This window comes from Echiichthys vipera, assembly GCF_963691815.1.
Source record: "Echiichthys vipera genome assembly, chromosome: 5".
In the NCBI taxonomy this organism is placed as follows: Eukaryota; Metazoa; Chordata; class Actinopteri; order Perciformes; family Trachinidae; genus Echiichthys; species Echiichthys vipera.
The window spans coordinates 714,879-728,077 of record NC_139830.1 but is presented as its reverse complement, the minus strand read 5'-3'; the positions used below and the strand labels follow the sequence as shown (position 1 = coordinate 728,077).

Sequence of the window (13,199 nt, the reverse complement as noted above, 5' to 3'; positions counted from 1 at the left end):
GAGCCTCAGGCTGAGAACCGCTGTCAACTGAGCAGCAGGAAGGGAAGAAAAAGTGTCTGGAGACGGATCATTGGACTAAAGCCTCTTCATCACCTCCTCCTCCTCCTCCTCCTCATCATCACCATCAGCGGTGATCAGTGACGTCAGCGGGCTCTATAAGAGCCGCGGGCGCGGGACGGACCCACAACAGCCTCCGACCCGCGGACCGACACACACACACACGCGGACAGACACACACACACACACTCAGGCGGGCAGACTCACACACACTCACACAGGTGATGAAGATGATGATGATGAAGATGAGCTCCTCTCCGCACCTCCTCCTCCTGCTCCTGCTCTCACTCACCGCCTCCATCAGCTGCTCCTCCGCCGCTCAGAGAGGCTCCAAACTCCGCCTGATGCTGCACCGGACCCCGCTGCTGAGCTCCAAGCAGGTCCGGACACACACACACACACACACACACACACACACACACAGATACACACACACACACACACACACACACACACACACTCAGAGACAGAGACACACACACACACACACACACACACTCAGAGACACACACACACACACACACCCCCCGCTGCTGAGCTCCAAGCAGGTCCGGACACACACACACACACACACACACACACACACACACACACACACACACACACACACACACACACACACACACACACACACACACACACACACACACACACACACACACACACACACACACACACACACACACACACACACACACCCCGCTGCTGAGCTCCAAGCAGGTCCGGACACACACACACACACACACACACACACACACACACACACACACACACACACAGAGAGAGAGACACACACACCCACACACACACACACACTCAGAGACAGACACACACACACACACACACACACACACACACACACACACACACACACACACACACACACACACACACACACACACACACACACACACACACACACACCCCGCTGCTGAGCTCCTAGCAGGTCCGGACACACACACACACACACACACACACACCTGACACACACACACACACACACTTAGAGAGAGAGAGAGACACACACACACACAGACACACACACACACGCACACACACAGAGACAGAGACACATACACACACACACACACTCAGAGAGAGACAGACACACACACACACACACACACACACACACACACACTCAGAGAGAGACAGACACACACACACGCACAGACACACACGTACACACACACACACACACACACACACTCAGAGACAGAGAGACACACACACACACACACAGCGACACACACACACACACTCAGAGAGAGACACACACACACACACATTCCTGCAGTGGAACTTTAAACACACACACATGCTCGTGCTCGTGCATGTGCAAGCGTGCCGCTCCTAGACGTGGTACGGTTGCACAGTGGGAGGGGGCACGGCACGGAGGCACAGTGGGAGGGGGCACGGTACAGAGGCACAGTGGGAGGGCGTCCTGAGAGACTGTCTTTGTGAGCATCGTGTGTTTCTCTGAGTTTAAGGTTTGAATCCTGCGTCAAGCTGTGGAGGAGGGCTGGGGGGTCACATGAGGGGGGGGGTCTCTGGGGTCCCGGGTCCCTGGTCTCTGGGGTCTCTGGTCTCTGGGGTCCCTGGTCTCTGGGGTCCCTGGTCCCTGGTCTCTGGGGTCCCTGGTCTCTGGGGTCCCTGGTCTCTGGGGTCTCTGGTCTCTGGGGTTCCTGGTCTCTGGGGTCTCTGGGGTCCCTGGTCTCTAGGGTCCCTGGTCTCTGGGGTCCCTGGTCTCTGGGGTCTCTGGTCTCTGGGGTCCATGGTCTCTGGGGTCCCTGGTCTCTGTGGTCCCTGGTCTCTGGGGTCCCTGGTCTCTGTGGTCCCTGGTCTCTGTGGTCCCTGGTCTCTGTGGTCCCTGGTCTCTGGTCTCTGGGGTCCCTGGTCTCTGGGGTCCCTGGTCTCTGGTCTCTGGGGTCCCTGGTCTCTGGGGTCCCTGGTCCCTGGTCTCTGGGGTCCCTGGTCTCTGGGGTCCCTGGTCTCTGGGGTCCCTGGTCTCTGGGGTCCCTGGTCTCTGTGGTCCCTGGTCTCTGGTCTCTGGGGTCCCTGGTCTCTGTGGTCCCTGGTCTCTGGTCTCTGGGGTCCCTGGTCTCTGGGGTCCCTGGTCTCTGGGGTCCCTGGTCTCTGTGGTCCCTGGTCTCTGTGGTCCCTGGTCTCTGGTCTCTGGGGTCCCTGGTCTCTGGGGTCCCTGGTCTCTGGGGTCTCTGGGGTCCCTGGTCTCTGGGGTCCCTGGTCCCTGGTCTCTGGGGTCCCTGGTCTCTGGGGTCCCTGGTCTCTGGGGTCCCTGGTCTCTGGGGTCCCTGGTCTCTGGGGTCCCTGGTCTCTGGTCTCTGGGGTCCCTGGTCTCTGGGGTCCCTGGTCTCTGGGGTCCCTGGTCCCTGGGGTCCCTGGTCCCTGGGGTCCCTCTCTAACGTGGTCTCCCCCCCCCAGGACGTGTCCCGGGCGTCCCTGGCGGAGCTGCTCCTGTCGGACCTGCTGCAGGTGGAGAACGAGGCGCTGGAGGAGGAGAGCTTCCCCGGGTCTGAGCCCGAGGGCGTGCGTCTGGACCTGGAACGGGCCGCCGGCGGCGAGGACGGCGGCGCCCTGCTCGCCCCCCGGGAGAGAAAGGCCGGCTGCAAGAACTTCTTCTGGAAGACCTTCACTTCCTGCTGAGGGCCCCTCACCTTCATCACCCCCCCGCCCCTCGCCTGTCCGTCGCCGTGGTCACCGGCTCCAGACGCCGCCCTCACGGCGTGCAGCGCCCTCGAGGGGGCGGAGCCACGCCTCCAGACTTTTCTGAGCTGAACATGAAACGATTTTTAACTGTTGAATAAAATCTGTTTGAGACAAAACGCTGTGTGTGTCAACTAAAGGTGACCGTTAAGTTAGACCACTAAAGGTGACCGTTAAGTTAGACCACTAAAGGTGACCGTTAAGTTAGACCACTAAAGGTGACCGTTAAGTTAGACCACTAAAGGTGACCGTTAAGTTAGACCACTAAAGGTGACCGTTAAGTTAAGACCACTAAAGGTGACCGTTAAGTTAAGACCACTAAAGGTGACCGTTAAGTTTAGATGACTAAAGGTGACCGTTAAGTTTAGTCTCTAAAGGAGACGGTTAAGTTTAGTCACTAAAGGAGACGGTTAAGTTTAGTCTCTAAAGGAGACGGTTAAGTTTAGTCACTAAAGGAGACGGTTAAGTTTAGATGACTAAAGGTGACCGTTAAGTTTAGTCTCTAAAGGAGACGGTTAAGTTTAGTCACTAAAGGAGACGGTTAAGTTTAGTCTCTAAAGGTGACGGTTAAGTTTAGTCTCTAAAGGAGACGGTTAAGTTTAGACACTAAAGGAGACGGTTAAGTTTAGTCACTAAAGGAGACGGTTAAGTTTAGTCTCTAAAGGAGACGGTTAAGTTTAGTCTCTAAAGGAGACGGTTAAGTTTAGTCTCTAAAGGAGACGGTTAAGTTTAGTCACTAAAGGAGACGGTTAAGTTTAGTCTCTAAAGGAGACGGTTAAGTTGAGTCACTAAAGGAGACGGTTAAGTTTAGTCACTAAAGGAGACGGTTAAGTTTAGTCTCTAAAGGTGACGGTTAAGTTTAGTCACTAAAGGAGACGGTTAAGTTTAGTCACTAAAGGAGACGGTTAAGTTTAGTCTCTAAAGGAGACGGTTAAGTTTAGTCACTAAAGGAGACGGTTAAGTTTAGACACTAAAGGAGACGGTTAAGTTTAGACACTAAAGGAGACGGTTAAGTTTAGTCTCTAAAGGAGACGGTTAAGTTTAGTCACTAAAGGAGACGGTTAAGTTTAGTCACTAAAGGTGACGGTTAAGTTTAGTCTCTAAAGGAGACGGTTAAGTTTAGTCACTAAAGGAGACGGTTAAGTTTAGACACTAAAGGAGACGGTTAAGTTTAGTCTCTAAAGGAGACGGTTAAGTTTAGACACTAAAGGAGACGGTTAAGTTTAGTCACTAAAGGAGACGGTTAAGTTTAGACACTAAAGGAGACGGTTAAGTTTAGTCACTAAAGGAGACGGTTAAGTTTAGACACTAAAGGAGACGGTTAAGTTTAGACACTAAAGGAGACGGTTAAGTTTAGTCACTAAAGGAGACGGTTAAGTTTAGACACTAAAGGAGACGGTTAAGTTTAGACACTAAAGGAGACGGTTAAGACACACACACACACACACACACACACACACACACACACACACACACACACACACACACACACACACACACACACACACACACACACACACACACACACACACACACACACACACACACACACACACACACACACACACACACACACACACACACACACACACACACACACACCTGAGGGGAAGAATCAGTTAATGAAGCCTAATAAACACAGCAGTCGCCGTGGCAACCAGACGACCAATGATCTGGCGTTTAACGAGTTGTCTCTTCCTGAACGTCACGGACGAGAGCAGCTGAGGCGATGACACGTGAGAACGCCACGAGGAAAGAAGACATTTCACTTTTATTTGATCCACTCTTTGATCAGGAGCAGCTGCTGCACTGTGACACGTGCAGAGCAGCAACAACAAAAAAGAAGTCCAGCAGTGGGGTTGCCAGGTTGGTCAGACCCGTCCCCTCCAGAAAATCACAGCATCAAAACAAGGATTAGAGGAGTTTGACTGACAGTTAGCGTTAGCCGTTAGCCATTAGCGTTAGCCGTTAGCATTAGCAGTTGGCCATTAGCGTTAGCCGTTAGCTTTAGCAGTTGGCCATTAGCGTTCGCAGTTAGCGTTAGCCGTTAAGAAACCAAGAGAAAGTTTGTTTCATGTTGTCTTAGTTTCCCGTGTTCCTGTTTCGCCGTCTGCTCGCCATCCCCCCCCCCGCTCGTGTTTGTCCCCTGAGCGTCTCGCTGGTGTGTGCCCCCCCCTGGACCCCCCCTCTTCCTGGACTCTTAAGTACATCGTTCTTTCATTAAAGACTCTTAAACCTGACTCCGTGTCCCGTGCGTCTGCGCCTGGGCCCCAGGTCTCTGCGTTGTTCTCAGGACCGCTCACGACGCAGCTGTTACCATGGTGACGCCGCGTCAGAGACGGTGAAGTTGTTTGGAGGCGTCGCTGAACGACTCCAACACGCGTGCGTCTCTGACTCCACGCTCTCGCCTCCTGTGATTGTGTGAAATGACGGTGGATCTGCAGATGCCGTTAGCGTTAGCCGTTAGCCGTTAGCTGTTAGCCGTTAGCCCTTAGCTGTTAGCCGTAAGCTCTTAGCTGTTAGCTGCTAGCTGTTAGCCGTTAGCCGTTAGCGATGGTGGTTCAGGTCTGAGTCCCTGTGACCCTGAGGGCTGTGGTCTGGACCCGTCCCCTCATGGTGGTTCAGGTCTGAGTCCCTGTGAACCTGAGGGCTGTGGTCTGGACCCTGGTGCTCCTGGTCTCCCATGGCAGAGTGGTCTCAGGCGAGGGGCCGGACTAAGAACGCCTCACAGAGACTCTACGGACAAACCAGGAAGAGGAGGAGAGACCCTGCCCGGAGGAAGACCGGGGCCCCCGTCTGGAGCCAGGACCAGACCGAGGGCCCCTCCCCCCTCTCCATCCTGTGGCCCCTCCCCCCTCTCCATCCTGTGGCCCCTCCCCCCTCTCCATCCTGTGGGCCCACCCCTCACAGGAGGACCCTCTGGGGTCAGGGCGCTGCTGCACGGGGGGCAGTGAGGTGAGGGGCCTGGAGGGTCCAGACCCGGGCAGCAGAGGCTCTGGGGACGTGGAGCGTCTCCTCTCTGTGGGGGAAGGAGCCGGAGCTTGTGAGGGAGGTGGAGCTCCCAGTTAGATGTGGGGGGGCTCACCTCCACACACAGTCTGGATCTGGACCCGTGCTCCTGGATAGGGGCTGGACCCTGGTCTTCTCTGGAGGGGCCCAGGGTGTGAGGGGCCGGGCGGGTGTGGGGAGACTCTCAAACCCCCGGCTGAGCGCCGCGGTGTTGGAGTTGACCCCGGTGGACCAGAGGGTGGCCTCCTTACGCCTGCGGGTGGTGGGGGGGGGGCTCTGACTGTTGTTGGTGCAGATGCAGCGAACAGCAGTTCAGAGTCTGGGGCCTTCTTGGAGACCCTGAATGGAGTCCTGCATGGGGCTCCAGTAGGGGACTCCAGAGTCCTGCTGGGAGACTTCAACGCCCACGTGGGCAACGATGGAGACACCTGGAGAGGCTGATTGGGAGGAACGGCCTCCCTGATCTAAACCCCAGCGTCTGGTGTTAGACCTGTGTGCTGGTCCTGGATCCTCTTTAACAAACACCATGTTGGAACAGAAGGAGGCTCAGAAGTGGACCTGGTCCCAGAGCACACTAGGCCAAAGGTCCAGGATCCAGTCTGTGATGGTCTCATCTGATCTGAGGCCGGATGTTTTGGACACTCGGGTGAAGAGAGGGGCAGAGCTGTCAGCTGATCACCATCTGGGGATGAGTGGGTCAGAGGACGGGGAAGGTTCTGGACAGACCGGGTAAACCCAGACCAGTAGTGCGGGTGAACTGGGACCGTCTGGAGGAGGCCCCTGTCCCAGAGACCTTCACCTCACACCTCCGGAGGACCTTTTCTGGCGTCCCTGTGGAGGTTGGGGGCATCGAACCTCAAGGGGCGGGGACCCTGGAGCACCGTGGTGGACCCCGGGGGTCAGGGGTCCCCCTGAAGAAGGAGGCCTTCAGGATCTGGTCTCCCAGAAGACTCCGGAGGTGGTTCTGAGGTCCCCACAGGTCTGAAGGGCTGCAGCCTCTGCTGGGTCAGAGGCAAAGCAGCGGGTGTGGGAGGAGTTCACACAAGTCCTGGAGAAGGACTTTGGGGGGCACCGAGGTGCTTCTGGACCACCATTCAGCACCTCAGGAGGGGGACACGGGGAACCGTCCAAGCTGATGGGGTCATGGGGCGCTGGAAGGACTCTGAGGAAGTCCTGAATCAGGGATCCATGAGCTGCATCCACACATGCTGAAAGCTCTGGGTCTGGAGGGGCCGTCCTGGTCCTGGTCCTGGTCCTGGTCCTGGTCCTGGTCCACACGTCTCTGACACACTGGTGGAAGTCTGGGACAGTGCAGAGGGAGTGGCAGACCGGGGTGGTGGTTCCTGTTCAGAAAGGGGGACCAGAGGGTGTGAGCCAGTTCCAGGGGGATCACACTCCTCAGCCTCCCTGAAGAGGAACCAGGTGGATCCAGTCCTGGACCTGGACCAGGACCAGCTCTGCACTCTCCAGGATCCTGGAGGGGGTCTGGGAGTGTGTGTGTGTGTGTGTGTGTGTGTGTGTGTGTGTGTGTGTGTGTGTGTGTGTGTGTGTGTGTGTGTGTGTCATTTATTCCTGAAAGCTTTTCTTAACAAAGATTTAATGAATGAAATGAGGCTAATCTGAGTGAAGCAGCTGCTACACACACACACACACACACACACACACACACACACACACACACACACACACACACACACACACACACACACACACACACACACACACACACACACACACACACACACACACACACACACACACACACACAGTCATGGAATGTGACTATTTATTTAAGACCTAGACCGTTAAGTTTAGTCACTAAAGGAGACGGTTAAGTTTAGACACTAAAGGAGACGGTTAAGTTTAGACACTAAAGGTGACGGTTAAGTTTAGTCTCTAAAGGTGACGGTTAAGTTTAGTCACTAAAGGAGACGGTTAAGTTTAGTCTCTAAAGGAGACGGTTAAGTTTAGACTCTAAAGGAGACGGTTAAGTTTAGACTCTAAAGGAGACGGTTAAGTTTAGTCACTAAAGGAGACGGTTAAGTTTAGTCACTAAAGGAGACGGTTAAGTTTAGACTCTAAAGGAGACGGTTAAGTTTAGTCTCTAAAGGTGACGGTTAAGTTTAGTCACTAAAGGAGACGGTTAAGTTTAGTCTCTAAAGGAGACGGTTAAGTTTAGACTCTAAAGGAGACGGTTAAGTTTAGACTCTAAAGGAGACGGTTAAGTTTAGACTCTAAAGGAGACGGTTAAGTTTAGTCACTAAAGGAGACGGTTAAGTTTAATCTCTAAAGGAGACGGTTAAGTTTAGACTCTAAAGGAGACGGTTAAGTTTAGACTCTAAAGGAGACGGTTAAGTTTAGTCACTAAAGGAGACGGTTAAGTTTAGTCTCTAAAGGAGACGGTTAAGTTTAGTCTCTAAAGGAGACGGTTAAGTTTAGTCTCTAAAGGAGACGGTTAAGTTTAGTCACTAAAGGAGACGGTTAAGTTTAGTCTCTAAAGGAGACGGTTAAGTTTAGACACTAAAGGAGACGGTTAAGTTTAGTCACTAAAGGTGACGGTTAAGTTTAGTCTCTAAAGGAGACGGTTAAGTTTAGTCTCTAAAGGAGACGGTTAAGTTTAGTCTCTAAAGGAGACGGTTAAGTTTAGACACTAAAGGAGACGGTTAAGTTAGTCACTAAAGGAGACGGTTAAGTTTAGTCTCTAAAGGAGACGGTTAAGTTTAGTCACTAAAGGAGACGGTTAAGTTTAGACCACTAAAGGAGACGGTTAAGTTTAGTCACTAAAGGAGACGGTTAAGTTTAGTCTCTAAAGGAGACGGTTAAGTTTAGACACTAAAGGAGACGGTTAAGTTTAGTCACTAAAGGAGACGGTTAAGTTTAGTCTCTAAAGGAGACGGTTAAGTTTAGTCTCTAAAGGAGACGGTTAAGTTTAGTCTCTAAAGGTGACGGTTAAGTTTAGTCACTAAAGGAGACGGTTAAGTTTAGACACTAAAGGTGACGGTTAAGTTTAGTCTCTAAAGGAGACGGTTAAGTTTAGTCTCTAAAGGAGACGGTTAAGTTTAGACACTAAAGGAGACGGTTAAGTTTAGACACTAAAGGTGACGGTTAAGTTTAGTCTCTAAAGGAGACGGTTAAGTTTAGTCACTAAAGGAGACGGTTAAGTTTAGTCTCTAAAGGTGACGGTTAAGTTTAGTCACTAAAGGAGACGGTTAAGTTTAATCTCTAAGGAGACGGTTAAGTTTAGTCTCTAAAGGAGACGGTTAAGTTTAGACACTAAAGGAGACGGTTAAGTTTAGTCACTAAAGGAGACGGTTAAGTTTAGTCTCTAAAGGAGACGGTTAAGTTTAGTCTCTAAAGGAGACGGTTAAGTTTAGTCACTAAAGGAGACGGTTAAGTTTAGTCTCTAAAGGAGACGGTTAAGTTTAGTCACTAAAGGTGACGGTTAAGTTTAGTCACTAAAGGAGACGGTTAAGTTTAGTCACTAAAGGAGACGGTTAAGTTTAGACACTAAAGGAGACGGTTAAGTTTAGTCTCTAAAGGAGACGGTTAAGTTTAGTCACTAAAGGAGACGGTTAAGTTTAGACACTAAAGGAGACGGTTAAGTTTAGTCTCTAAAGGAGACGGTTAAGTTTAGTCTCTAAAGGAGACGGTTAAGTTTAGTCACTAAAGGAGACGGTTAAGTTTAGTCTCTAAAGGAGACGGTTAAGTTTAGTCACTAAAGGTGACGGTTAAGTTTAGTCACTAAAGGAGACGGTTAAGTTTAGTCACTAAAGGAGACGGTTAAGTTTAGTCTCTAAAGGAGACGGTTAAGTTTAGTCACTAAAGGTGACGGTTAAGTTTAGTCTCTAAAGGTGACGGTTAAGTTTAGTCTCTAAAGGAGACGGTTAAGTTTAGACACTAAAGGAGACGGTTAAGTTTAGTCACTAAAGGTGACGGTTAAGTTTAGTCTCTAAAGGAGACGGTTAAGTTTAGTCTCTAAAGGTGACGGTTAAGTTTAGTCACTAAAGGAGACGGTTTAAGTTTAGTCTCTAAAGGAGACGGTTAAGTTTAGTCTCTAAAGGAGACGGTTAAGTTTAGTCACTAAAGGAGACGGTTAAGTTTAGACACTAAAGGAGACGGTTAAGTTTAGTCACTAAAGGAGACGGTTAAGTTTAGTCTCTAAAGGAGACGGTTAAGTTTAGTCTCTAAAGGAGACGGTTAAGTTTAGTCACTAAAGGAGACGGTTAAGTTTAGACACTAAGGAGACGGTTAAGTTTAGACACTAAAGGAGACGGTTAAGTTTAGTCTCTAAAGGAGACGGTTAAGTTTAGTCTCTAAAGGAGACGGTTAAGTTTAGTCACTAAAGGAGACGGTTAAGTTTAGACACTAAAGGAGACGGTTAAGTTTAGACACTAAAGGAGACGGTTAAGTTTAGTCACTAAAGGAGACGGTTAAGTTTAGTCACTAAAGGAGACGGTTAAGTTTAGTCTCTAAAGGAGACGGTTAAGTTTAGTCTCTAAAGGAGACGGTTAAGTTAGACTCTAAAGGAGACGGTTAAGTTTAGTCTCTAAAGGAGACGGTTAAGTTTAGTCACTAAAGGAGACGGTTAAGTTTAGTCACTAAAGGAGACGGTTAAGTTTAGTCACTAAAGGAGACGGTTAAGTTTAGTCTCTAAAGGAGACGGTTAAGTTTAGTCTCTAAAGGAGACGGTTAAGTTTAGTCTCTAAAGGAGACGGTTAAGTTTAGTCTCTAAAGGAGACGGTTAAGTTTAGTCTCTAAAGGTGACGGTTAAGTTTAGTCACTAAAGGAGACGGTTAAGTTTAGTCACTAAAGGAGACGGTTAAGTTTAGACACTAAAGGAGACGGTTAAGTTTAGTCACTAAAGGAGACGGTTAAGTTTAGTCTCTAAAGGAGACGGTTAAGTTTAGTCACTAAAGGAGACGGTTAAGTTTAGTCTCTAAAGGAGACGGTTAAGTTTAGTCACTAAAGGAGACGGTTAAGTTTAGTCACTAAAGGAGACGGTTAAGTTTAGTCACTAAAGGAGACGGTTAAGTTTAGTCACTAAAGGAGACGGTTAAGTTTAGTCTCTAAAGGAGACGGTTAAGTTTAGTCACTAAAGGAGACGGTTAAGTTAGTCTCTAAGGAGACGGTTAAGTTTAGTCACTAAAGGAGACGGTTAAGTTTAGACACTAAAGGAGACGGTTAAGTTTAGTCACTAAAGGAGACGGTTAAGTTTAGTCACTAAAGGAGACGGTTAAGTTTAGTCACTAAAGGAGACGGTTAAGTTTAGTCACTAAAGGAGACGGTTAAGTTTAGACACTAAAGGAGACGGTTAAGTTTAGTCACTAAAGGAGACGGTTAAGTTTAGTCACTAAAGGAGACGGTTAAGTTTAGACACTAAAGGAGACGGTTAAGTTTAGTCACTAAAGGAGACGGTTAAGTTTAGACACTAAAGGAGACGGTTAAGTTTAGTCACTAAAGGAGACGGTTAAGTTTAGTCACTAAAGGAGACGGTTAAGTTTAGACACTAAAGGAGACGGTTAAGTTTAGTCTCTAAAGGAGACGGTTAAGTTTAGTCACTAAAGGAGACGGTTAAGTTTAGACACTAAAGGAGACGGTTAAGTTTAGTCACTAAAGGAGACGGTTAAGTTAGTCTCTAAAGGAGACGGTTAAGTTTAGTCTCTAAAGGTGACGGTTAAGTTTAGTCACTAAAGGAGACGGTTAAGTTTAGTCACTAAAGGAGACGGTTAAGTTTAGTCTCTGAAGGAGACGGTTAAGTTTAGTCACTAAAGGAGACGGTTAAGTTTAGTCTCTAAAGGAGACGGTTAAGTTTAGTCTCTAAAGGAGACGGTTAAGTTTAGTCACTAAAGGTGACGGTTAAGTTTAGTCACTAAAGGAGACGGTTAAGTTTAGTCACTAAAGGAGACGGTTAAGTTTAGTCACTAAGGTGACGGTTAAGTTTAGTCACTAAAGGAGACGGTTAAGTTTAGTCACTAAAGGAGACGGTTAAGTTTAGTCTCTAAAGGAGACGGTTAAGTTTAGTCACAAAAGGAGACGGTTAAGTTTAGTCACTAAAAGAGACGGTTAAGTTTAGTCACTAAAGGAGACGGTTAAGTTTAGACACTAAAGGAGACGGTTAAGTTTAGTCTCTAAAGGAGACGGTTAAGTTTAGTCTCTAAGGAGACGGTTAAGTTTAGTCTCTAAAGGAGACGGTTAAGTTTAGTCTCTAAAGGAGACGGTTAAGTTTAGACACTAAAGGAGACGGTTAAGTTTAGTCTCTAAAGGAGACGGTTAAGTTTAGTCACTAAAGGAGACGGTTAAGTTTAGTCTCTAAAGGAGACGGTTAAGTTTAGTCACTAAAGGAGACGGTTAAGTTTAGTCACTGAAGGAGACGGTTAAGTTTAGTCACTAAAGGAGACGGTTAAGTTTAGACACTAAAGGAGACCGTTAAGTGTAGACTGTCGGCTCCGTATCGTGTCTCGTTCGTCGGTTCCATTTTGTGCGTTCAGAGAAAGTTTGTTTCCTGTTTCGCCGCCTGCTCGCCATCGCCCCCATCGCCCCCCCCCCCCCGTGTTTGTCCCGTCCTCACGACGCAGCCGTAACCACGGTGACGCCGCGTCAGAGACGGTGAAGCTGAACGCCTCCTGTGATTGTGTGTAATGGAGGTGGATCTGCAGGTGTCTCCACTCTCCGACAGGAAGCTGCGATGATGTCACGCCTCGCCGCCGTCTCCTCGCCAAGAAAGCGAGCGTCTTCTTCAATCAACAGGAAGTGGCAGTGAAGCGGCCAATCAGGAGCCAGCGTTTTTAAACGGCTTCAATAAACTTTAATGAGATTTAATTACAGCTGAGAGCTTCGCTGGAACGCAACACACACACACACACACACACACACAGTCTACGTGTGTGTGTGTGTGTGTGTGTGTGTGTGTGTGTGTGTGTGTGTGTGTGTGTGTGTGAATGGTTCCTGATGTGGCGTCACGTTAAAAAGACGATTCATTGAAAACAAAAAGGAGACTAATCAGCAACACACACACACACACACACACACACACACACACACACACACACACACACACACACACACACACACACACACACACACACACACACACACACACACACACACACACACACACACACACACACACACACACACACACACACACACACACACACACACACACACACACACACACACACACACACACACACACACACACACACACACACACACACACACACACACACACACACACACACAGGTCGCCACGGTAACGTTATCAACGACCCCCAGGTTTGGGAGGCGTGCGCCCCGGTGCATGATGGGTAGAGACGCTGTGACCTGGGGTCAGTCTGCAGCTGGGAGATACAGAGAGGAAGAGGAGGAGGAGGAAGAGGAGGAAGAGGAGGAAGAGGAGGAAGAGGAGG

General features: G+C 49.5%; 1 protein-coding gene across 1 annotated transcript; it reads left to right on the top strand.

Annotated features, from left to right (window-relative positions):
- Positions 1 to 296: 296 nt before the first annotated feature.
- Positions 297 to 2,721, top strand: sst1.1 (somatostatin 1, tandem duplicate 1; the record flags this gene model as incomplete). The annotated part of the gene is made up of 2 exons (XM_083914535.1): positions 297 to 437; positions 2,500 to 2,721. The coding sequence occupies 2 exons, from the start codon at positions 297 to 299 to the stop codon at positions 2,719 to 2,721; spliced, it is 363 nt and encodes a 120-aa protein (XP_083770661.1).
- Between the last annotated feature and the right edge of the window lie 10,478 nt (positions 2,722 to 13,199).